The 27795-nt window shown below is 42.8% G+C and overlaps 1 protein-coding gene across 3 annotated transcripts in view; it reads right to left on the reverse strand.

The window, feature by feature from the left end:
* Nucleotides 1-27795, reverse strand: part of OVCH1 (ovochymase 1) — a 1142331-nt gene that overhangs the window by 255513 nt on the left and 859023 nt on the right. For all 3 annotated transcript variants that reach the window (XM_085652349.1, XM_085652348.1, XM_085652347.1), the window contains exons 22-23: nt 24447-24668; nt 11104-11241 (exon numbers count right to left, since the gene is read on the reverse strand). In XM_085652349.1, the coding sequence (XP_085508475.1) occupies nt 11104-11241; nt 24447-24668 (360 nt within the window). The remainder of the gene's footprint in view (nt 1-11103; nt 11242-24446; nt 24669-27795) is intronic.

Below are 27795 nucleotides of genomic sequence, written 5' to 3' on the forward strand. Positions count from 1 at the left end.
GACTAAGACTGGACATGGTTCTGTAAAAAAAGGCATATTTCCAAACCCGAGGAGCTCTATGTCCCAAGCATGACAACACTGAAGAGTTCGTGTAACAAAATACCTAGCTGTAGGCTTTAAAACAGAGTAATAACAATCCACCTTTTAAAGTTTTAAGACTAACTTCTGCTTTTCACAATGAGTAGATCAGGCCTATTGCCTATATCGCAACTTTATTTGTAAGCAAACAGGCCAATTACCTTTACCATTGGCTTATTTATTACCATAACAGAGATCTGCCGTTCCAGTTATGAGCTTTCCTACAAGGCATGCATTGGGTACAACATGGTACAAACACACATGTACAAAATTACAGTTGCCAAAACAATGTCAAATCCCTTCTAATTAAGGTTATTAAGAATTACCAGACTGCAAATCTTCGATACCCATGATTTTCTTCTGGTGGATCACCAAAACCCTTGTCCACTACAGCAATCTGCAAGTTTCTGATCAACAGAATACTAGAACTGGGCGAAAGTGAAATGACGCTAGTGTTATGCGAAATTCCTCAAGTTAAACCATGTGCTGTAATTATGTTACTTTTAAATTGTAGAGCAGGAACAATGCAAACAATCAGAATGAGAGTGGCCGTTCATGTACTGTATTTTTTTTTGGTTGAGTGAACTGCATCCTTAAGCCAGATCCGAATTTTCTTTGCGCGAAATTAAACAGGTTTCAGATTTTTTTAATAATTTATGCAAAGGGAAATTGTGAATTTTGCACACCTCTACAACATACCTGCCTGCAGATGTTGCATTTTAAACATGTTTTTTACAATAAGTCAGACCTACTTGTTTTGTCATAACTTTTCACTATAAACAGATCACCCTTAAAAAGTCTGACATAACTTTTCCCAACGAACCAATACAATCTATAATCTTTAGCACTGGCTTGGCACTAAAGTGTGTAAAAGCAGGCAACTATCATGCAAACAAGTTATAAAATTACACTTGTACAGCATGATGGACAACACAGTGTGTAACCCCTTTCAATAGGGCCTAACACGAATTATCACAGTGAAAATGTCCTACTCTCAGGGTTTGCCAGAGTGAGTGACTAAAACCAAAACATTTGCCTACTATGGTAATCTGTGAGATTACATATAACTAAATACTGTTCTACAGCTTGCACCATAGGGTGATAAAAAAAATCCACAGTTCGCGGCCTATTGGCTTTAACAAATGCTTTTCATAATATGTATGCCAGGCCCAATGCATTTGCCATAACAGTTCATAATAAATAGACAAGACCGCAGAAATTCGGCTTCACTTTTCCTTGTGTACCGATCAGGCCTCTAGTTGATAATGTTGGCTTATCAACATAACCAACCCTAGTGCACTAAGCGTAAGATTCCTACAAGGCAGCTATAAAACAGTTGGGAAAACGAAATATTGTTTATCCTGCAAGGGCTTATCAGGGATTCTCACTGTGAAAACATTTTATACCCATGGTTTCTCAGAGAGGGTAGCCAACACCGAAACCCTTGCCTTATTTGGAAATACCCATTTATAGGCTTTAATACAGAGTAATAGCAATCCACCCTTTAATGACTATTGACTTTAACAAATGTTTTTCATAATGAAAAAAACAAGTCTACTGCCTTTGGCATAACTTTTCATAATAAATAGACCAGCCCTATGACATTTGGCATGATCAGGTCTACTTGTGTTATCATTCGCTTGTCTTCATAACTAAATTAGGCTTACTGTACTAAGCGCAAGATTCCCTACAAGGCAACCAGCAGTCATAAAATTACAAATGCATCAAAATTACAGTTGACAAAGCAAAATACCCTCTACCCTAAGAACGCCTAATAAGGATCATTGTGCATATCCTCTTTCCCAATGGTTTGTTTGGGTGCATCACCAACACCAAAATCCTTCCTACTTTGATGATCAATGAGACATGAAACACAGTATCCGCCAACAGGCTTTAGCACAGTGCAACAATCCAGCCTTAAAAGCCTATTGTTTTTAATGCATGCTGTTCACAGTAAGCAGGGAAGGCTTACTGCCTTTTTCACAACGTTTCATATTAAACAAACTATGAAATCTGGTGCTACCTTACCCCAGTTACCCAGTAAGGCTCATGGCCTTTACAAGGTGACCAACAAATGCCTAGTCATGCACACAAACTGGTGACAATCATGCATAGAAATATAAAATTAACAGCATGTATACAAATAGAGCTTTAAAAAAATATGCAAACTTCTCAATAGGGCTGTAACGCCCTGAACGTCTCAGGATCGTTTAACAGACACGACAATGAGGACGCAACCACTTGTGAAGGGTTAGTTCTTTTAATGAAGGCAAATAAAATACAAAGAACAAACAAAGGTTATAGTCACTGGAATCCTCCAGGCTAAGTACGTTACCAGCCCACAGCACGGATGGTCCTAACCGTCCTCTTCATATACGCCGATCCCGGCGTATGCCAACAGAGGGCAGAAATGAAATGGCCGACAATGCCAATCGGTAGGCTGTGAGGGGCACGAAGAGTGTTGGGGAGAATCGAGGAGTCAGGGAAACACCCAGCCGGGGTCTCTACCTGAAGGGAGCAGCCGCTCAACCTCTTCCTCAGACTGCACCGGGACGCGGAGTCACCTCCTGGTGATGCGTCACTGATACCCCAATCACAAGCAAGAAGACTGAACCGAGAGCAGCCGCTCGATCGATCCTGTGGACTTCCGAGTCTGTAACGCGGCAAACACCTCCTGGTGTGCGTTACAGCTGGCAGTCCCTGTGTCTCTGGTCGGGCTGGGAGTTACGACTCCAACCAGCAAAAGCGCCACTGCGCTTGGACTCAGCCGAGTCAAAAAGCGAAGCTCAATGGTTGACCGGTAGAGCTTCCGGGTCCTTCGCAGGTGACGATGGGGCAAGACACGGCCCAGGGAGTAACGACTCGACCTACCTCCGTTCTTGCCTTACTGGAGCACCACTCCGGAACACTGCTCTTCACGAAGCAGGTACGTCGGTGTAAACACAATATCCGACAGCCTTGTACCTCCCGGTTCCTCCCTTTATAGGGCGTGTTTTCCTTGAGTTATGTAACAGCTCTCCTGTTTACATAAGGGCGTGTTTCCCTTGAGTTATGTAACAGCTCTCCTGTTTACATAAGGGCGTGTTTCCCTTGAGTTATGTAACAGCTCTCCTGTTTACATAAGGGCGTGTTTCCCTTGAGTTATGTAACAGCTCTCCTGTTTACATAAGGGCGTGTTTCCCTTGTATGACAGGAATTCTTGACAGTACATCCTCCCTCTCAGCGGCTCCCCACGGGTCCAGCGCTGGCAGGAAAACGCCGATGGAACAAGGAGACCAAGCGCGGAGCATGAACCCCTTCAGCCGGTTCCCATGAATGCTCCTCCGGGCCATAGCCTTTCCACGCAACCAGGTACCACAGCTTCCCCCTGCGCCATTTGGACGCCCGTATGCCCGACACTTCATACTCCACCTCCGACTCCACGCATACCGGCCTAGGTGTCCCAGACGGCTTGGAGGGTGCTGGTTTGAGCAATGATGCATGAAAGACAGGGTGTATCCGCAATGACTGGGGCAAGCACACCTTCACGTTCACGGGACCCATACACTTGGTAATTCGATAGGGGCCCATGTACTTGGGATGGAACACACTGTTCTTTCGAAACCTCATGTTTCTTGTGGATATCCAGACGTAGTCTCCAGTGCGGTACAGTGGCCCGGGCCTTCTCTTCCTATCTGCCGCAGCCTTGTATCTTCTCTTGGCCTCTATTAGGACAGCCCTTGAGCGCATCAACGTGTCTTTTATGTGTGCCACCCTGTCCGCTGTGGCGGGAATCCTGTCCTCTCTGAACGGATGTAGAAATGGCAAGAACCTGGGATGTTGGCCATAGTTGCTATAGAACGGAGATGACTGTGTGGAGCTGTGAGTGGCGTTGTTATAGGCTATCTCTGCAACCCATAGCAAGTCGACCCATTCTTCCCTGCCCTGGTCCACAAAACATCGCAGATACTGTTTGAGCGTTTGGTTCAGGCGCTCGGTTTGGCCGTCCGTTTGAGGGTGGTAGCTGGTGGACAGGGCGGTCTTAACATGCAGCGCAGTGCACCAAGTCTTCCAGAATTGCGCAGTAAACTGCGACCCCCGGTCCGACACGATCACCCCAGGTAATCCATGCAGTCGTACCACATTCTTTAGGAGTAGTGACGCCAATTCCCCGGCCGTAGGGACTCTCTTGCAGGGGATGAAGTGCCCCATTTTCGTCAAGTAATCCACCACCACCAGTATTGCCGTCATCCCCTGGTCTACCGGTAGGCCCACCACGAAGTCCAGTGATATGCTATCCCATGGTCTATCCGGGGTCGGAAGTGGATGTAAGAGCCCTTGGGTTCGGCCATGGTCGGCCTTCATGGTAGCACACGTAGGACACTCCTGTCCCCACCTCCTGACATCCACTCTCATGGTTGGCCACCAGAAATGCCGTCCCATGCTAGCCACCGTTTTTTCAAAGCCCAAATGACCTGCGCATGGAGAGTCATGGCACCAGATGAATGCTTGTTTCCTTAGCCTAGGCGTGGGTATCAATAGGCACCTGCCCTTCAGGGGTATCCCGTCCTTCAGCTGCCATTCTCTGTGACTGAGGAGCCACCTCCGCCATGCGAATGACCTGATCCCTCTCTTTATTCCCCTCAGGAAAGTATCCGGTTGGATAACCCCCAATACCATCCTCGGGGAAATGATGGAACGCTCGGTTGCAGGCAATGGTTCCTTAACTGCAGATTGACGGGACAGGGCGTCCGCCTTCCGGTTTTCCGTCCCCGGCCGATATGTGATGCGGAAGTTGAACCCCGCAAAGAAGATCATCCACCGCAGCTGCCTGGGAGAAAGGTGTCTAGTGGCCGTCATGAACTGTAGGTTCCGATGGTCCGTGTACACCGATACCACATGTCTTGCCCCCATCAACCAATGCCTCCATTCGGTGAAGGCGTCCTTGATTGCGAGAAGCTCCTTCTCCGCAATATGGTAGTTGCGTTCGGCGTCGTTGAGTTTGCGGGACATGTACGCAACGGGATGAAGCACCCCTGTGTCGTGGTTGCGTTGGGACAAGATAGCCCCCAGCGCCACATCCGACGCGTCCGCTTCCACCACGTAGGGGAGATCCGGATCGGGGTGAGCCAACACCGGCGCCTTACCAAAGGCGCTTTTCAGGGCCTCAAAGGCTTTGTTCGCTTCAGGGGACCAGACAAACTCCTTGGACTTCCTCAGTAGCTGTGTGATTGGGGCCACCACTCCTGAAAATCCATCTATAAACCGCCTGTAAAAGTTGGCGAAGCCAATGAAACTTTGGACGTCCTTCACGCTTTGGGGCACCGGCCATTCTTTCACCGCCTTGATCTTTCGTTCTGCCATCTCCTGTCCCTCTGGACTCAGCATCACTCCGAGGAATTCCACGGATGTGACGTGGAAGTCACACTTGCTGAGTTTACAAAACAGCATGTTTTCCCTCAGCTTTTGGAGCACAGCTTTGACGTGGTGTACGTGCTCCTCCACACTGGACGAATAGATGAGGATGTCGTCGATATATACGACCACGTAGATATCCAACTCCTCTCTGAATACCTCATTCAAAAAGTACTGAAAGGCTGCCGGGGCGTTGCACAGACCGAACGGCATGACGAGGTACTCAAAAAGGCCGAACCTGGTCTTAAAGGCGGTCTTCCACTCGTCTCCGTCCCTCATGCGCACCAGATGGTATGCCCCTTTCAAATCCAACTTGGTGTAGATACGAGCTTTCTTGACCTGTTCCAGAAGTACACTGATGAGAGGCAAGGGGTACCGATTTTTTATGGTTATCGCATTCAATGCCCTAAAGTCCACACAGGCTCTCAGCTCCCCATTAGCCTTCGGGATGAAGAAGAGTGGCGAGGCGGCCGGAGACTTGGACGGGCGGATGAATCCTAGCTTGAGGAGTTTATCCAGGTACCCCCGGAGATGCACGTTTTCAGGCTCCGTCAGGGCATACAGCCTGCCGCTGGGAACGCTGGCCCCTGGCACCAGGTCGATCTGGCAGTCAAACTGTCTATGTGGTGGTAGCACTTCCGCCTTCACCTCATCAAATACATCCTCAAAACTGTGATAAGCCTGGGGGAGAGCCACATCTTTTTCTGCCGCTGTAGCCACCGTCTGACTCCCGCTCTCATCTGCGTCAAGGGATTCCGTTCTTATTCCACAATGCAGGATGCAATACGGTGACGTCATTTCGATGCGATGTGTTGGCCAATCCACAAAGGGGTTGTGTTTCTGTAGCCACGGCAATCCCAATATGACGCCATATTGGGGCGCTCGGATGATGTTAAAATCGATTTGTTCCAAATGGTTCCTCCCATATCTCATCGGAAGGACCCCCGTGTGCTGTCCGATGGGCCCCGTCACCAATCGCCTTCCGTCTACCGCATAGACGTCTTCGGGTACTGCTTTGGGAAGAAGCACTAGCCCTAGCCTGCATGCCTCGTTGTGGTCCATAAACATGCCAGTGGCCCCTGAATCCACCATGGCCACAACGGGTATCCACTGGTCATGCACTCCCACGTGCACCGTGATAAACAGGTGTCGTTGTCCCTTAGTGACCGAGTTGGAAAGTGAAGGGATGGATGAGTGACTCCGAGATGCCCCTTCTCTGGTCTTGGAGTCCTCTAGTTTTCCGCCGGTATGTCCACCACGGCTGTTACCGACCGGTTGGCCCGATAACGTGACGTCTTCGGTTTGGCAGGGCATTCACGTACGTAGTGGCCTTTTTTGCCACAATATAGGCACAATCCTTGTTTACGGCGTGACTCTTTCTCCGTGGCTGTGAGGCTCGCTCGTATTGCGCTGATGTCCATGGGTTCTCCCTTGGATGCGGTGGAAGTTTCAGGACTTCCCACCGTCACATAGGATGGAAGGGATTTTCCTTTTCTCCCATGATCCCCCTTTCTTTCACTTAGCCTATGTTCCAGCCGTAATACCAGGTTGATAAGGCCCTCACATGTCTTGGGTTGAGGGTCAATATGAGCCACGGCGTCCTTGAGCTCATCGCACAGCCCTTGATGGAAGAGCGCCGTCTGTTTAGCAACAGGCCACTTGGTTTCCGCAACCAGCCTTCGGAACGCGTTGAGATACTGCACCAGGTCGTTGGATCCCTGTCTCAACTCAAGCATTTCACGGTCCGCCGTGTACGAGTCAGCCCTTCTGTCGAATACCTTCAGGAATTCCTCGCGAAAAGCACCCCAATCACATAAGAGGGGGTCGTCCCTGCTCACCAGAGGTACGGCCCATTGTGCCGCGTTTCCAGCCAAATAGGATATAAGGAAAGCCACACGAGCCTGACTCGTGGGGAACGCCTTTGGTTTGCACGATAAATGTAGCGCCACTTGTGTGAGGAATACCTGCACTGTGTTAGGATCCCCACTGTACCTCTCTGGTGTTGCCAAGGGGATGGCTACCGGCATTTCCACTACTACCGCAGGGGTCTGGTTCGTGAGGGAGGTGCTGGGCGTGAGCGGGTCCAATTGGATAGCATCCAGTCTGGCTTTTACATCGGCTGTTTCTTGCCTAGAGGCAGCCACTTCAACTTGCATGGCCGCTAAAGCAGCCAGCACATCATCAAGTGTTGCCATGTCTGTTATCGACCGGGAGACAGTTAGTGTTATTAAGGTCGAATATTTTGTAACGCCCTGAACGTCTCAGGATCGTTTAACAGACACGACAATGAGGACGCAACCACTTGTGAAGGGTTAGTTCTTTTAATGAAGGCAAATAAAATACAAAGAACAAACAAAGGTTATAGTCACTGGAATCCTCCAGGCTAAGTACGTTACCAGCCCACAGCACGGATGGTCCTAACCGTCCTCTGCATATACGCCGATCCCGGCGTATGCCAACAGAGGGCAGAAATGAAATGGCCGACAATGCCAATCGGTAGGCTGTGAGGGGCACGAAGAGTGTTGGGGAGAATCGAGGAGTCAGGGAAACACCCAGCCGGGGTCTCTACCTGAAGGGAGCAGCCGCTCAACCTCTTCCTCAGACTGCACCGGGACGCGGAGTCACCTCCTGGTGATGCGTCACCGATACCCCAATCACAAGCAAGAAGACTGAACCGAGAGCAGCCGCTCGATCGATCCTGTGGACTTCCGAGTCTGTAACGCGGCAAACACCTCCTGGTGTGCGTTACAGCTGGCAGTCCCTGTGTCTCTGGTCGGGCTGGGAGTTACGACTCCAACCAGCAAAAGCGCCACTGCGCTTGGACTCAGCCGAGTCAAAAAGCGAAGCTCAATGGTTGACCGGTAGAGCTTCCGGGTCCTTCACAGGTGACGATGGGGCAAGACACGGCCCAGGGAGTAACGACTCGACCTACCTCCGTTCTTGCCTTACTGGAGCACCACTCCGGAACACTGCTCTTCACGAAGCAGGTACGTCGGTGTAAACACAATATCCGACAGCCTTGTACCTCCCGGTTCCTCCCTTTATAGGGCGTGTTTTCCTTGAGTTATGTAACAGCTCTCCTGTTTACATAAGGGCGTGTTTCCCTTGAGTTATGTAACAGCTCTCCTGTTTACATAAGGGCGTGTTTCCCTTGAGTTATGTAACAGCTCTCCTGTTTACATAAGGGCGTGTTTCCCTTGAGTTATGTAACAGCTCTCCTGTTTACATAAGGGCGTGTTTCCCTTGTATGACAGGAATTCTTGACAAGGGCCTAACAACTATCACAGTGAAACCCGTGAGGATTTGAGTAGGTGGCCAGTGCCAAACACTTGACAACTATAGCAATCCTTGAGATTACATGTAACAAAATACCCGACTATCACCTGGAACACAATGTGATGATAACCAACTGCTAAAAGCCTACTGGCTTTTACAAATGTTTTTTCGTAATAAGTTAGCCCTATTGCCTTTGTCATAGCTTTTCATAACAGGCATCTCAGACCTATGGCATGGGACAACATTTAAGTGCACCAATCAGGTCTATTGAATTTCAGCATAACCACCCCCGGCCTACTGTTTTACGCATATACTGTTCTGCAGGCAACCCTCAGGCACACAGTTAAAATTTGAAAGGTATACAAAATTACAGTTGGCTAAGCAAAATACTTTTTCTTTTAAGAGGGGCTAACAGAGATTCTTACAGAGAAAATCCATATCTATGATTAGTCACAAGGCTAAGCCCCACCACATCCTTTGCCAAATACGGTGAACTGCAAGATTCAATGTTAAACAAACACATATCTGTAGGCCTTAATCAAGGGCAATAACAATCCACCTTAAAATACCTATTGACTGTAAAAAAGTTATCAGAATTAATACATCAGGCCTACTGCCTTTTCATAATATTTAATTAATAAACAAATCAGGCCTATAGCCATGATCATAGGCGTACCATCACAACCAACTCCTGTCTGCTGTACTGAGTATAGGGTTTGCCACAAGTCAAAAAGTGCCTTACAGGCACTCTTTGCAGGGGAAGCACACAGCTTGAGCCCAATCCAATCCTCTACTCAGGGAAACCAATATGTGGGTGTAGCCTAAGCCCTTCTCTCAGTAGTATCCTGGAAGTTCTTGTTTGAGGATCACATGAAGTGCAGCGACAGCTGCGCTGTCAAAGTAGCCCTAAAACGGATTAGTGTAGCCCATGGCGTCCCATTCTGCTCTCAAATACACAACTACACTCTAAAGTTATTGGAAAAGGGAGCTCTGCCCCTGCCAGAGAAAAACAACTCTATAAATTATCTATATATCTAAGACACTTTAATAGCATTACATTGGCATATTATTGACCCAGAAAGTTCAAGCTTTATTCCATTGTAGGCTTGACTCAGTGTGTTAGTGAGCCTTCTCTAGGGAGCCATAGTGCTGCTGGTTCATGAAGCTAGATAAACAACAGAAATGGCAGCTGTGTGGAGGGGAAGTAAATTTTCTGGGGAAGTTCTGCCCAACCAAAACATACTCCTGTCCACCACCATGTGGGCGGGGCCAAAGACCCTCTCTGTAGTACTCCTGAAGTTCTTTTTTTTAGGTTGATCACAAAGTCAAGGAACAGCTGAGCAGTGAAGCCAGATTGAAAACAAATTTTAACAAGTGATTAGTGGGTCCAAGCCTCAATTCAAGAAACAGGCTGAGCAGATCTGAACTGCGATGCCAATTGGTACTGGACTATGTGTTGAAGCTGATCTCATTAAAATAAAATACACCTTGGGAAATAGATTCAGGCATCCTAAACTTTTCATAATTCAGACAGACCAGTGGTAAAATACGGTTACGGGGAAACTACTGATGGGCATGGTCCAAAGGCCCTTCTGAGGGGAAGAAATGAAATATATATCTTTAAAAACCAATCTGGTCTTAGTTTTTCTGCAAATTAAAGCTGTGGTCCGGTATTCTCAAAAGTCCTGCTATATTACCATGTCAAAGGGAACTTTCCATACACATCTTGTGCCCAGCTGAAAACCGCTCCTGGGAGGGACTTTATTTTTTCTGATCCATTAAATACGTAAACATTCTGGAGTGGCATATATTAGCACGATTATCCAATGTAGGGCCAAGAGGCCCAGAAATATACTGGACTGTCAGGGCATCCATTGCCTATGTCAAAGAGCTCCAATTACATTAACTGTATAAGTGTTGAATATTATATAAGATTTTACACAACACCTGCTCTCCTGGAAACCAGCTGGACAATTACAGTAGCTGCTATACAGAAATACAATATGCTGTTAATTTGCCTGCAATTCTTCCTATCTGGATTTACTTAATCTGGAAACAAATATCTTTAAATAAACACTGAATATTTTTAAATAAAACTGGTAACATCTATTGAGTGGCCAGAAACAGTTGCACCCTGCATAAGGCAATTTAGAAAAACACAAACATAAGTATCTCTAGACACCTTTTTCCCATTTCATATGCATGCAGCCCGTTTTCTTTAGCTGGAGAGTTATCTATAGTGTCCATCAATGCTTGTTTTCTGTATTAGCCTTTTTCGCAAAATGACCTCAACCATTAGTTTTCATTTTCCTTTTTTACTTGAAATGAAGATATACATTAGAGGAAAATACTTACGCAAGCCCCCATATAGTTTATATTGTGCCACAAATCCATGGTTTCCATGTTGACTTGATATAGTGGACAGGAAGTGTATTTTCACCAGAGAGGCATTGCTCATGTAGGTCTTATGTTCTTGGGTACCACATAATGTATCTGCCGAAACAGAAAAACAACTTCTTTCAGGTGAGTAAAAACCTTCCATCTTTCTTTGACCCACAGCCCAAAAAAGCAATTGCTGAAGACACCATAGGGCCCCCCGCTCCACATATCTTTCCCCTCTCCCCAATATGCCTCTTTCAGCCAAGGGAGTTGTGCGAGTATAAATGAAAAAATAAGTCCGTAATCATCACAGTATGATCAAACTGGACAGTATGGTTTAGGAAATTCATCTTCCTTTACATCCGATTTCACTGTAGCAATTACCATCTTACTCCTTCAGAAAAACGTATACCAGCAGTTGTCACCCCACCTCTTGGAGGCAGCTATAGGCGACGGTGATGCCATCTCCGATGCCGGCGTGATATCAAATGCCATGTCCAATCAAGATCATGGAGAAGCAAGCAGAAAATCAATTCTAGGTGGACATGGAAAGGCCCAGAATGGGTAGCATAAAAACCTTTTGGACAAGGCCATTCTACCAATGACGGACAGCAGTGGTGTCTTCCAGAACATCAATGACCCACTCATTGCGACTGATGGAGCGTAAATTGTTGAAAAACAGTTACCTCTAACAATTCTCTTTACTAACTGTATTTACGACTAATATTGATAAAGTTGATATGATAATGAGGTAAAATATGAACGTGAAAATGTTCAAGAGCATCATAAAAGTATGCAGAGTATTTAAAAACCTTTATATTTTTCTTATATTTGCAAAGTATAAATGAACAAGAATAACCTTAGCGGTAATGTAGGATATAAAGAAAAATAATGAATAAGATAAACGTGATATAAAATAAAACAATGTGTTGGAAAATAAATTAAATATGCATAATGATGCTTAGGGATTCGCTAAAGAATCACAATCTATTGAAATAAATGCTAATGTGTTTTATAGTTTGATTTTAATAATTAAAGTCTGTAACGTATAGAGAAAAAAGTGAACGTTAGAATTGACACAAATATTGTATTTTTTAAATTTGTGTCTTTGAGAAGTTTTCTTAATGTGTGACAATTTAGATGTAGTGCTTTGCAAATTATATTTAATAATGAGTTTGGTTATAGTCTCAGTGATTAACGGGACAGTGAAGCAGCTAAATTTCATGTAGGCCTCCAAAAAGTTGTTCTGCTGGCCTGTGCAAGAATATAAAAAAAAGTTATACTGAGCTGTCATTCTGAACACTGAGAACTTTTCATGAAGTTGGTTTTTAGCAACGGAGGTTTCTTTCTATCGGACGTTGTATGCAGAGACTTTGTAATGATAGGTAGCAAATCCAGGAAGAGTACTCTACTTTTTGACAGAAAGTATTTAAAGAAAGGTTCTTTTGAAAACTTCCATGAGAAGGATGAAAGTTTATTACAACTTTAACAAATCGGACGATATTCAAAACGGATTAGCTAACCTTCCAGATTTCTTAGATGATGTATTGATCACACCATGAGCAGACCATTGAAAGGATCAATGATCATTCAACAATTTTGCCTAAAGAAACATTTAAGGGGGTATACGTAGGACATTTGGAGTATAATTGCTTTGCAAAGGAGGTGCACAGGGCTTGCTGAATTTATTATTCCCTGAATAGCATGCTGAAGGACTGAACTCTAATTTTCCTTCCTGAACTTAACTTTCCTGACTGAGAACTCAAAATCGGCACTTTGTCGGCTGGCAAAGTTAGCAGAGATTAACCTTTCGGCTGAAGGGTTACTGACTCCATCTGTGGCATTTTATGCACCAGGCTTTAACATACTGAATCAAACTACCATAGTTGGTTTGTATGATTCGAGACATGTATATCGAATTGTATTATCTTGACTTTTCTCTCTCTCCCTCTTTTCCACAGGCGAGTCATCGAGGTACAAGGTCTACTGTAATATGTACGAGGCCACAGATGCTTATTTGATGTATTAAACCTAACCACAAATGCATTTATTTCTTGCTTCTGTCCATTCAACAGAGTTTGTATAAATGTTTTTTGTGAATTATCTATCAATTTTATCTTTCTTTTTAGTCATCTTTCTCGTCTCACGATATATATTTCGTCATTTAGGGAAGGAATGTTTGAAGTAGACATTGTTTTTGGCAATTTCATATTTCAGGTCCTCACAAAGATTGCCCCACATTCTTTCATGTTCTGGTCCCTATTAGCTCAACCAAATATTCATCGGAGGACCTTGTGTAAGTGATATTGTAATGAGATGAGTGTTGTTTATGGGCCTAGTTCAGTGAAATTAGGATATGTAATGAGGAAGGTTTTTGGCAAGCTTCATGTTAGATCAGTTTTCTTCTACCTTGTCTGATGGTTAGTTTGTCTAATGAAACCAGGATTTGAGGGAAGTGGTTAATAAGAACATTTTGGGTTGGTTAGTAATATATGGATTTTCATTGTCAATAGGACAAATATTATTCATTCGGATTTCGACGAAGGACAGATATGGACTTGTGATCACAGAAGAGTATGGTTATTTTACGTCTATGTTGTATTGAAAGGCTTAAGTACAGGTTTGCCAAGGCCTAGTGTGGCATACACTAAGTGTGTTTGTCTGCTGTTTTGTGAGTACTGTGCTTGAGACGTCATTGCCAGTGCTAAAAGAAAGGAACGTTTGCAAGTATGACAGGTTGGAATTGTTGAAAATTCTTCAGGGAGTGCACTGGAGATTTCGAAAATGTCTTACCTAAGAGGTGGAATCGCGCTGGTTGAGGTTTCCATTGCAAGTAAATGAGATTTAGATTTCTTTGAGTGAATTGGTATGTATAATTCTTTTAGTGGAGCAGACAAATTTGTTTTTATGTTGTATTGTCTTTGCGCAAGTAAAAGACAAGTTGACGGGACAGATTGTGAAGGGAGAGTCAGTCGTAGTGAGGAGTTAGGCTGACATCATACTAGTGCCACACTGCTATTGGTGGGTTTGTGTGGAGCCGCACTGGGATTATTAGTAGAGGAGCGAATGTTGATTGGAAGTTAAAGATCAAAATACAGAAGTAGCTTATAGAAATACTAACATTTTGCCCCTTTGAGGGAAAAATGAAGTTTCAGATGTTAAAAATATTATTTCATTAAGATGAATCAATTTTAAATAGAGAAGGTGTTCCAGTGGCTCACTGATACACTGAGGGAGATGGTCCTTTGGCTTTTCCAAGGTACGGAACATTTAATGTATGCATTTTGGAGAACCTATGGAGGAAATTGAATGAATTAAAGCCTAATCCTAGACCTATGCAGTATGAGGCTTTCGAAGGATGGGAACATGAGGCTCATTGAAAAGAGAAGAAAGAATATCAAGGGAGATCTAAGAATACATTAAAATAGATATGCAGAAGCAAAATGGAGTTCCCAGAAAAGGTTTGGAGGGAAGATGTTGCAATAGGTGCACACGTGTATCCTCTAATGGTCAAGGAGAAAAAGGGGAAAAAGAGAAAAACAAGCATCTCGAAGGGCCAACAGAAAGGGTTCTCGAACTTACTGAAGAGAATCTAGATGAGACAGACAAATTATTATACGATTTATTGCTAAACAAACCACCATATAATGAGGAACAGGATAGCTCAGGAACAAACCCATTTGTAGATATATCACAAGATGCTCCACCTGCATATCCATTGCATTGTCAGAAGAACAGATGCCAGGGAGAATAGGAGGTTTGAATACAGTTATGACAAAGAGGCCTGATGCATTGTCAGTTCCAGTGACAATCAGTCCAATTGTTCCTTTATATCAAGCAGAATGAGAGAATTCACAAGCTCATGCAATAATGATTCCAACTCGAAATTCTGCAGGAATACTGACAGAGCAGGAGATAAAACAGAAGATCAGGAATCAAAGAGCATCTGTGTCCCGCAGATCGGTCACTTTCAAGAAAAAGTGAGACAGGAGAAAGTTATCCAACAAATTCTGTCGTAACCGAGCCATTAGTAAGTATTTTAGAGAGGAGTTTAGACACACCGAGTTTGGGACAGCAAAAGATCAACAGAAGAATTTTGCAAATAGTAAACCAGAGAATAAATTCACAAAAGATAGGAGAAATTAGTGAAATGAATACCACAATAGGGCCATCACCAGAGGAACTTGATAATTAGATTAAGAACATAGCACCAAATAATAGTGGAAGAAATATTGGAAATCAAAGTGATCATATAGATGCAAGTAGGTTAAAAGTAGAACTAGAAGAAATGATAGCAGGAATCATAAGTCCAGACAGGTTAGGGAAATATCGAGATGAAGAATTACTCTTCATGTGCAAAGATATAACACGCAAAGCTAAGAACATTCATGAGAAATTTACGAAGTAGCACAAAAATATGGGATGGATATTGAGAAATCTAAAGCATTGCAAAGAATTTACCAATTAGACTTTAGTGGCAAAAATCTAGAGAGTTTGAATCGGTCAAGAAAAAGAATTACTAATGACACTGAAGCGTTGGACAGAAGTGGATAGGTGGGCAGGCAGGTGGTCTAAAAAGGAAGGAAACTGCTGTTGTGACTTTACCCTTTTATCCATTAATGGAAAAGGAGGCTGAAGCTACAGAGAAGTGACTGGAGGAGGTTATGTCCATGTTCCATGGAGTCAACATAATAATTTGTCATTTACAAATGATTTTCTGAGATTACGAGAGACACCAGTAGAGTGATATAAACAAGTTGAAAGGTTTAGTGAAGGTTTCTAAGGTTTTGCTAAAAGATTTAGATTCCTTATTTGACATGGTGGTTCCAACAGATTTATGGGTAGAGTGTAAAATTGAAGTTGACTGACCAGAAGTGGAACCCCCAAGAAATCCTAAAACAGGTGTTCCTTCTACAGAAGTGATGAAAAAATATAAACGGGTCATAACCTACTTGAAAGGGAAGTTTTCACCGAATGAAACAGATTGGGTGAAAATAGATTGGACTACTCAAGAACTGAAAGTAAGTGCATGCGTACTATGAAAGGTTACTACAGGCATTCAAACAGTATAGTGGAACTGAGAACATGTCTGAGATAGATATGTGACATTTTGTATATTGTTTTATATATGGCCTTAGATCAGAGATTAGTGCTATGATTCAACAGCATTTGATTTGTTGGCAGAGCAAAACAATTGATGAGATTCTTCGTTATGCTAAGTATTGTGGAGAGGACATTGATTCACGTCACAAGAAATTAAAAGAGAAATTGATACTAACAAATGAAAACAACAAAGAAAGAATATGTGGATTTGATACAGATTTTTCAGGTTTGATACGAGGGAATGGACAGACTACAACCAGAATGCAAGGTGTAGGAATACGCGAAGTTTTTGTATTAAGACACTCTATGCAATCTAAAAACATCAAAACCATCATTCACAAACGATGGGACATCATTTCACAAGAAGTTGATTTTCAAGAGTTGTTTAAGGATCCCCCTATGTTTGCTCATACCAGACCGAAGAACTTGAGGGATCTCCTTAAAAACAAAGTCAAACCTCAAACTGTGAAAAACACCGGGATGAAAAAATGCTATAACTGTGGCCAATGTGGCAACGTCATAGTAGGCAAGGTTTTTACTCATCCACACACAGGCAAAACAATCACACTACAACATACATCAGATTGCAACACTGAATGGGTCATTTATACCATCAAATGCCCCTGTGGCTTGGTATATGTCGGGAGGACAAGTCGAAAAATTAAGACCAGAATTATCGAACACAAAAGTAGAATTCGCAATAAGAACATGACCTCCTCTCTTGTCACACACTGGATCAATACACCTCACACCATTCCTCAATTACGGTTCACTATCCTGGAACGTCTCCCCACACTGTTAGACAGAGACATGAATACAGTTCTATCATGTAGAGAAACACACTGGATAAAATTCTTAGGAACGGTGACCCCAGGTGGTCTTAATGACCACTATGAAATGTTATGTTTCATCTGAAAGTGTCATATTATGTATTTCATTGTAAAGGATTTTGCACTCGCACTTCGTTTTCACATTTATTTCATATATTTTTCTCTTCATCATCCTCTCGGCATATAGATATGCGGTTAATTAGATCTTACTTGGTAACCCCATAGTACCATCATTGTTATACTTGTTCACTTACGAACATTGATTCCTCTTTCCATTTCTATTACATGAACTGGACGTTCGTCCTTCGTTCATGTCTTTTGTGCATCTCTGTTCCCGTTATAACTGACATAGTTTACACGCATACGCATGCGCTAGCAGAAGGCTTGCAGTTCCCGGCAGTTTCGCATAGAAACACGAACACTTCACTAGCACGGTAAGCCGCGGTCACGGTCATTGAGCTGATACATAGTATTACAACCACTCGGTTGTTTGTTAACCCTAGGCTTCGTTTGTTACAGATATTCACCGACCGGCAGATATTCTGACTCTCTTTCTATGACTCCAGGCGTTACAGCAGGGTGAGTCGAGGCTTAACAGATTTCCGTTTGAGTGCCGGTGGCGGTCTAGTTCAAACACGCACGCCCATTACGTTTAACGCACGACTTTTATTTTCGTCTTCATACACTCCGTGACTTTGAGCACAGTTTCCTGAACACACATCTCGGTGAGACTTCACTCTTTTCACTTTTTCTTTTTCTGTTACTCTGCCATACGCTAACCTTTGGAAGTGGTCTTTCACCCTATGATTCTTCGACGAGTGCAAATCCTATTGATTCAATGTACATGTTATTTCCTTAATTGGATTCATGTGGCTTTTGTTGCAGCTCCGGCTGGAGGCTGAAAAGAAGTTATAAGAGAACAACTACATTTACTTTGATTGTTTTGTGAATGTATAAATCCCCTGACGAAGGGTTAGAGACTAACCCGAAATGCATTGGGACCTCATCTTTGTAATTGTTGAACAATGTAATTTAATTTGAATTAGATTACACACTTCTTAATTGATGTATTGTGATGATAACAATACCCATTGAACCTGTTATTTAATACAAACAAACAGTGGCAAAACAGTTACTTGCTTATTGTCCTCTATATTATTTGCATCTTGCTTCACTGTAAATTCACTGCACAGTTTGTATATGTTTTGGTTTACTTTTGTTGAGACCTTAGGGTCCTAGCTGTGATTCACGTAGGCTCTGGTCTATCCAGAACCTCCCCCATTTATTGTTACTGATAGGGACGTTGACTCACATCCCTTTACGTGAAAGCACGCTTAAAACAAACGAAAGATTTTTCTTTAATCTAATTACAACACATCAGTATACAGAACAGGTGTGCAGGCCCACTCAACCATATATTAACTGAGATAGATATGTGACATTTTGTATATTGTTTTATATATGGCCTTAGATCAGAGATTAGTGCTATGATTCAACAGCATTTGATTTGTTGGCAGAGCAAAACAATTGATGAGATTCTTCGTTATGCTAAGTATTGTGGCGAGGACATTGATTCACGTCATAAGAAATTAAAAGAGAAATTGATACTAACAAATGAAAACAACAAAGAAAGAATATGTGGATTTGATACAGATTTTTCAGGTTTGATACGAGGGAATGGACAGACTACAACCGGAATGCAAGGTGTAGGAATAAATTCTGGACAAAATTTGAAACCTCAGGGGACGAAGAGCAAATATAGAGGCTTTGAAAAAGTTATATGCGTGTCATATTTGTGACAGGTTCGGACATTAGAGACGTGAGTGTAAGATTAATTCGATGAATACACAGAATGGGCAGATGAATGCAAATAATAAAAATGGAATAATTCAGACTCAAGTGAATAATGATAATTTAGAGAATGAGACAATTATGAGATCTAGGGGTCCGAATCAGAATATGGCTCAACCTCCGATGCAAAATTTGAATGGACAGGTGCAGAGATATAATGCTGATTTGGGTTTCAATACAAATTAACAGATAAATTCAAATGCACAGGTGGTTTCACGATATTTATTGCAGATGGATGACAGTGGCTTGGATACATCTCAATGACGGTGCCGGGGGGCGGGAGGGATTAAAGGTAGATCAGACCGGTCCCTATGTGGATGGCAAGGTAAATGGAACATCTATTTCATTCCTTCTAGATATACTGGTGCTACCCGCTCCACAGTGATAACTGTGGAGAAACCCAACCTACCCCTCTTGGGAGAAAGAATGCAAGTTGTAGGAGTATCAAATCAATTGATTTCAAGCCCAGTGACCGGACAAGTGCGAGTACAAATTGTAATGTTTGAGGAATTACATACATTTGTGGTGTGTAATTCTAGTCATGTGAATTTATTGGGTTGAGATTTGTGTATAATGAACTGCTCAATTTATTGTACTCCAGACAGGATAGAATTTCATACAAAAGATGAAGATGTGGTGTTTAAAATGATGAGACGGAAAGCTGAAGAGCAAGGTTGATTTCATTTACTGACTGAAAACAATATACCCCCTGAGTTACGAGGAACAGTGATACCGGATATGTGGGATTTTTCAGGAAAGGATATTGGATTGATGAAAGGAGTAGCTTTGATTCAAATTGCAGTTAAACCAAATACAGAATACCCAAAAACACCAGCATATAATCGGAGTCCTGAGACTGTTGCTGGAATAACACCATTAATTAAAACTTTAATTGAGCAGGGAATTTTGAGAGAAATTCTGGGCAGCCCATGTAACTCACCTACCATGGATATTCGAAAACTGAACGTGAAATATGGAATTGTTCAGGATTTGTGGAAAATTAATCAGATTGTGATACCTTGTTGTCCAAACGTACCAAATCCTGCTGTGATTTTATACCAGATTCCATTTGAAGCTGAATGGTTATCTGTGATTGATTTGTGCCAAGCATTTTTCTCCATACCTTTGAACATGGATAGCCAATATTTATTTGTGTTCCAGTTCGGAAATCCTGTGTTGGCATGATGCAGAGTTCCACAAGGGTATACAGAGTCCCCCTCTAGCTTTAATCTGATCTTGAAGAGGTGCTTATAATCTCTGGTGATGCCGAACCATTCAGTATTGGTCAAGAACATAGATTATTTGTTGGTTGTGTCCGGGACAAGAGAAGCTTGCATTTCTGATACCATTGCATTGTTAAATCATTTGGCGATGGGTAGAAAAAGTGTTTCCAGCAAAGCTTGAGTTTTGCAAAAAAGGAGTTCTGTATTTGGGACATCATATCGAAAAAGGAGTCAGAAAAGTGTCACAGGATCAGATCACTGCCATCTTGCAGATGAGTCCTCCGAGCACACAAAAAGAAGTTTGCATGTTCCAAGGAATGGTTGGTTATTTTAGACAGTGGATCCCTAATTTTTCACTGATAGCCAAGCCATTACAAAGACTGACGCACAAGGATGTATCAGATCCAATTCCTTGGGATGAGGAATGTATACGCGCTTTCCTTGCACTGCGTGACAATTTGTGTTGAGCATCGCATTGGGAATGCCCACCTTTAACATGAGCTTCCCACTGTTTGGCAGTGACTGCCAAGGTTGTGCACGATCAGTTCTAATGCAAACACACAAAACTGCTCTCAGACCTGTTGCCTATTTTTCGACATTAGACCCCATTAGTGCTGCTTTACCAGGATGTTCGAAAGCTGTGGCTGCAACATGTGTGAGTTTGGAACAATGTGAGATCGTGATGGGTCATCCTTTGAAAGTGTATGCGCCACATTCTGCTGAGATCTTGCCAACTCAGACAGGAACACAGCATCTTATGAGTAGCAGGTTAACAAAGTATGAACAAATGATTTTGAGAGCAGAAAATGTTACTGTTACGAGATGCACAAGTTTGAATCCAGCTACCTTGATGCCATTGCCAGGTCATGAAGTGGTGCTGGATGAAGCTGATCATGAATGTTTGGATGTGACAGAATTGTGTACAAAACTGCGTCCTGATACTCAAGATTCACAATTGCCTGAGTCAGACCATGTTCTGTTTGTGGATGGGTCTTGTTTGTGAGATTTTGGAGCTATCTTGAGAGCTGCATATGCGATTTGTACTCTGGTGGGTGTAGTGGAAGCATTGTGGTTGAAAGGTGTGCATTCAGCTCAAGTGGTGCAATTGACTGCACTCACCAGGACTTGCTGCATTACTGAACAGATGAGTTACCATATTCACTGATAGTCAGTATGGATTTGGGGTTGACGACGACTTTGGGCAGTTGTGGTCTCAGCGTGGGTTCATGACCTCTTCGGGCTTGTCTATACAAAACGGAGAGTGCATGAAAAACCTACTGATGGCATTACAACTGCCGACACAAATTGCAGTGGTAAAATGTTCCGCTCAGACTGGTCATGATTATGTGACGTAGGCAACCGCTATGCTGATGAGATGTTGCGTTATTGCACACTAAATTCTTATGTATTCAATGGGAAGCCGTTGAAAGAAAAGTCTGATGACACAGAATACAGACTAATGTTTACAACCGTTGAAACATGGGAAGAGATCAGAGAATTGAAAGATGCTGTACCATAGACAGAGAGAAAAGTGAATTAGAGCTGGGTGCAGTCGAAGACAGGAAGATGAGGTGTGGGTGTACACAGATGGGAAACCAGTTTTACTTGTCTGTTTACTTTCACCAATGGCAAGAAATTTCCATGGTCCTGCACATGTGGGAAGACATGCAATGTTGGACCTCTTTCATCAATCTTGGTACAACTCTAGGTTTAGAGCCATTGAAGAAACTTTGTCTCAGAGGTGTGTGATATGTTAACAAAATGCAGGCAGGAAGACGGCGGTTAGTACGAGTCACATTGGCAAATAAGAAGGGCCTTTTGAGAGCATGCAATTGGATTTTATTGACATGCTCCCATGTAATGGTTTAAAATATGTCCTTGTGATTGTTTGTTCTACCCTTGGGTGGAGGATTACACAATGAAATGCAATGACATTCTAACTGTGGCTAAACTGCCTCTGGGAGAGCTCATCCCGAGATTTGGTTTTCCAGTCTCTTTGGAATCAAATTGAGGAACACATTCTAATGTATTTATTTATCTCATTTATAAAGCGCTCTATCACCTAACAGGCATCCTGGCGCTGACATCAAAAGTGCACGTTGAGAGTAATGCTACACGGTAAACTGATAACAGGTTAATAATGAAGTGATACGAACGCTTTGTGCTGCCTTGAAAATTGAACAAAAATCACACTGTGCCCATCGGCCGGAAGCATCGAGCATAGTTGAACAAGTCAACGAGACGCTGAAATCCCGACTTGCATAAGTGTGTGCGCCCACATCCCTGAAATGGCCAGATGCATTACCTTTGGTGTTGATGAATTTGCGAAGTATCTCAGCCCGAAGAACTGGACAATATCCCCCGCGAGATAACTATAGGGAGGGTTATGAGGCAGCCTACAGTCCCAGCAAATCAGCTTGTAAATATTTCTGAGGACTTGGTACTAGACTATTGCAAATGATTGGCTGATGTGGTTCGTTCTGTGCCTCATGCAATATTTTGAGGAAGGCCCCAAGTGCCAAAGGGACAGGGCTCAAAGTAAACTCGAAAAATAAATATTCCCTTTGGTATTTTAGTTCAGTTGCACCTCCTTCAATCAATACAACATTCATTCATATATACATCCTCAAAAATCCACGTGTTGTAGTGCCACAAATAGTGAAGTAGTAGAAAAAATATATATAATATATTTATTAAAAATAGTAAATAGCATTATTCCACCACAGTTTAAAAAATCAATTGAAATATTAAAACCATTTCATGAATATAGGACCCAACAATCAAATTATCTCACAATGATCAAAAGGACCCATATGGTTCAATAGCTAAATTGGCCTATGTTTTTTTTAATAGTGCAGTAAAATCAACATAAAAACCCAATGGCGATAAAGAAAAGAGAAAATATATATCTTTTAGAAAAAGTGGAAAGAAAGAAGAGAAACAGTAAGAGACAAAACATACGACAGTACAATTATTTGTAATTCATAAACTAATCCATATGTGCAGTCAGCACAGGCATATGAGTAGTGCACACTTTTTCGTCAATAGTCAAGAAGCACGTGCGGAAGAGTTGCTTGGAATCTCTTTGGCGTGGGCCTTATCAAGTGATACTTGTTACCACAACAGCTGTAAAATGTGGTAGTATGCCTAACTGGGTGCATGCTGCACACACTCGGCGAGTCCCTTGTCCTCTTGAAAGCGCTGAGTGTTGTGGATGTACCGGGAGTTACAGAAAAACATCCCATATCGACTCAGCACGAAGTAGAGGGGGCGCTAGCTACTGGGTCTCGAAACACTGGTTCAGAATGAAGTCAAAGAGTTAATCCCAGAAGGTAACGAGGGTTATGGAGAAAGGAATTTAACTAAGTGAGATATTAACTTAAATAATGTGAACTCTAAAACTGAAAAACGAGTGCGAAGAGGCGACCGATGGCTCAGAATATCTGAAAGACTGAGACATGTTTTAACTACAGGAAAAATACCAGGAACGGTGATTGAATTCTCCTGTCAGTCTGAGAACAGTGATAAAAATGGAGAAGAAACTTCAGACTACTAAATCAAAGAGTGTGCATGAACGAAAAAATAAGGACTAATGCATTAACTGATGTTGAGTTACATCATGATCAATTGATTTCTCATTGAATGTGTTGACAAAAGTATTATAAAATTTACCAAATTTTATAACACCTGATCTTCAAAGGCAGCCACTGTAAGGTGGGGTTGAGAAGCTCTGCAATGGTAATAGACGCTGTTGCAAAGGTAAGCCTCAAGGTTGTCTGCAAGTCATAAAAGCTCTCCCGACACCATTATGGATGGTTGCTCTGCAAATACGTCCCCCAACATTGTCAGCACTTCCCAGGGAACAATAAAATGCAACCACCTTGTCAAGGATCTCTTTTTATCTGGTTACACTAACATGGGCTCCTTGCATCCACGCGTCGAGAAAGTCATCATAGCCCCTGCTGTACTGGCCAAACATCGCCAAAAATAAAGTAATGAGCTCACACACTGGGTGAAAATTTCCAGCCTACACGATGCTCCCTTCGCCAGTCAGCACCCGACTGCCAGCGAAAAGAACACCCAACAAAGCAAATAGAACATAGAACCCTAGGAATGACCACGAGACAAGGCCTCCCTAGCGAACCATGCAGTAACATTACAACGCATCACTAGGCATTGATATTTCACGCCCCTATTCTCACACAAGTCCCTTTTGAATACTGCTCATTAAAGTTACCATAGCTTTTTACATACCAGGCTTTTCAATGGAATGCTGCTTAGGTGCTTTGAGAAATATATAAATTATATTTACCCAACTCTTTAATTCCATTGTCTCGTATCTCAAATATAGAGATCGACGCGCTTTTACAATCTTGAGACGTTTCAACAGACAGGTGCACCACTTCCAGCTTTAGGACACTGCCGGAGGAGATCGGGATGTTCCAGGTACAATTCAAGCCTCCAGAATACCCCCGTGGGTAGCCTGGGGAGGTCAAGGTGCCAATAGAAGAAGTGATCATTTGCATCACACATTCTGTAAGCAGAAGAATATTTTATATTTACAAATCCTGAGACAGAAGGCAAATTAAAAGAGGAGCACATAAAACACCTGGAAAAAAGATCAGTGGTCAAAAAAGAAAAAAACATTTCATTCGACCTGAACTCGAACCTTTCCTTTAATTGGAAACCTGATTGCACCCTTATTCCCAGCACTCACATGTGCCTCTGACATTTATATTTTCGTGCTCTAACTTAATGGCATACGTTTACCGCACTAATCTGTCTATTTCCAACTCAAAATCATAACCCTAGTCAGACAATGAATGTTTTCTAATGTAAAGAAAGAAAGCATCGGTATGACCTGGGCCACCTTCAGGGCGCACTGCATGCCAACCATAGAACATTCCACACAACGGTGGCAGATGCTGTGCTCTTGGAAGGGCATGGATTGACCTTGAAGATCACGAATGTATCACCATGCTTCAGCGAACACAGTGAACAGCGGCATGCATACACATATTGAAGTCTACAGATCCAGAGGGCAAAACAGAGTTCAATAAAACCTGTGTCAAAATGGGTTTGTCAAAAATATCCCTGTCTTGCCATCAATACATGCCGAACTACGCGTCTGCATAGGAGTCATAAGTGTGTTCTGTAGAACCTGTCATAAAAGGACATGTGCACACAGCTATAGTGGCGGCATGCCAAAACCCTCAAAATGCAGATACAGAAGATCAACTTTTGCAAATTGTGGATTTTATTTTACCTGATTTCATCTTAGGAGTTCAACTATCTAGGTAAGAGTGATTGTTTAAGGAGCCTGGTCCTATTAGGGGGGTTCTTCTACAAACGTCCTTATATTTAAAAATACGTTTATAAGGAGGGGCTGTGTCATTAAATGCCCTATGGGCTAGGAATTTCAGAAAGAGGAGTGGAGCGTTTGGACTGGAATGAACAGCAGAGACAGGCAGCCACTGCCCACACTGCTTCCCTCTGCTGTTGTCTTGTATTTATTGAAGCAATAAAGCTGGAACAAGTCTCTGGCGTCAGAGCATCTCCCCCTCACTACAGACAGGGACCTAATGGACTAGACTCTTTGCTGCTCTATCTTTCTGAGAAGTAAACTTTGGACAGAGGTTGCTTGTGGGGTGTGGGTGGGCCAAGTGGAAGACATCGCATAATCTGGCAAGAAATGAAGCCATAAACTGCTGGATGCTGCGATGTGTCAGAGGAGGTGGTAACAGCAACAGGCCCTGCATACTCCTGTTTGACTGGCATGAGTCCCGGGCAGTGAATTCTTGGAGAACTAGTAGAAGGCAGAGCTCACCACCTGCACACAGTCGGGCGCCTGGTCACCCCCAACGACAGGATGCCCCACTGTGTAGCTCATCACAATTCACACAAGGGGAGAGCATTCTGGAAACTCCTGGAAACAAAAGCAACGATCACTGTGCATGTCATTGACATGGTCGAAGGAGTGTGCCAGTCTTCTGGAATCTATGAGCCATACTCGTTTTAGCAGCAAGAATGTGTTGCCATGGTGCTAGTAAGGATAGCATTTTGCAGCATTTTAACTGAGCGAGCGCCCAGGATCCAAGAGATTGCTTGACTACAGTTGAATGCTGGAAAAGGAATGTTTACTTAACAGGAGACTGACTGTACTGGAGAGCACCAGAGCTATAAAGACATATCTATCTAGGTTAAGTATGTTTATTACAGCAGATCACACTCGCCCAACACTGGGGTGTGTGTATGTGGTTGAGGCGTAAGTGGATACTGTTGTAGATTTTCCTTCGGATACATTACAAGCAGTGAGAAGCAAACTGTACAATGAAGGTAGTAAGTTGCAAAGACTACTAAACTTGGACATCCTAACACTAGTGTAAACCACAGAGTGGCAGGCTTATGTGGTTGAGGTCCAGGGGAATTTAGACTATGCATTGATTTAAGGTAGCTCACCAGGAATGGGGTAGCGAATAAATACCCCATTCCCACAATAACACAGATGGAGACACTGTTTCAGGGAGCGAAGATCTTCACATACCCATAACCTAACAACCTCATATCAGCATGTCCTGCTGCATGAAAAAAAGTCACATGATCTGACATTGTATGTGACACCATTTGGCTTTTAAAAGTTTATCAGAATGCCATTGCGATTGGCGATAGCCGCATCAGTATTTCAGAGAATAATGGACATATAGCTAGGAGACAAGAGTGGTTCAGTGTTTTCACAACAATCAGCACATTAGAGAAAAGCAAAGAACACCCTAGGAGTCAGTGTGCTTCACATTTCACAAAGAAGTGGGCTAACGTTGAAAGCAGCACAATGTTTGAAGAGAGCTATGCATCCAATGCAGCCAAACTGATAATGCGCCTAAACAAAAGAGTCTAATTGGGATGACGAGTTTGAGAAGGAATTCGGTAGGATAAAAGACGAATAAAGCCTTGACAATACAGTAGAATATTGACAGACACCAGTAATAAATAGTTACAGACCATTCTAGTACAAGACAAACCATTGCATTTGCCTCTAGAGCCCTGTGGGCGTGTCCTTAATAGGTATTTTGCTTAAGTGCTGTGATTCTCTGGATAGCTGTGATGGGCACAAAAAGAACCAATAGGAACCAATTCCTTACTTACTACCTGAATACAGTCTTCAAATCCTTTTCAATATGAAATGTCAGCTTTATATTAAATGGTTTGAATTATATGCATTGCAATAGAAAGCAAGTGAAGGGAACACATCACATTCCACACTGTGCCACTCAAGCCCACTGTTTTCAAGCCAGTGTTGGCAGACTACCAATACTGTTCATTCTTTAGCAACAAATGTAACAGAAAGAAGTGCTGCCTACCACATGTGCCTCTTGCTGAGACTGCAGTTAAGCATGGAAAGTCATGGGACTGTTGAATCATGTTACATGAAATTATAAGAGAATAAATAGTGAATTAATGCGGTGTGCATGTGGTGTTTGTCCACCCTCTCCCATATTTCCTCAAGGTGGAAACACTTGAACAGCACTGCCTTTTCTTTCAAAATGTAGTTATCAAGGAATAAACAAGACAATGAAGCATAAAAGGTAACACATCTGCTGTAAAGTCCCCTAATCCGTGGTCTTGACTTAGGTCTGGAGGCATGCACATCTGCAAAAAATCAT

The sequence above is a fragment of the Triturus cristatus genome, chromosome 4_1 (assembly GCF_964204655.1).
Source record: "Triturus cristatus chromosome 4_1, aTriCri1.1, whole genome shotgun sequence".
Lineage (NCBI taxonomy): Eukaryota > Metazoa > Chordata > Amphibia > Caudata > Salamandridae > Triturus > Triturus cristatus.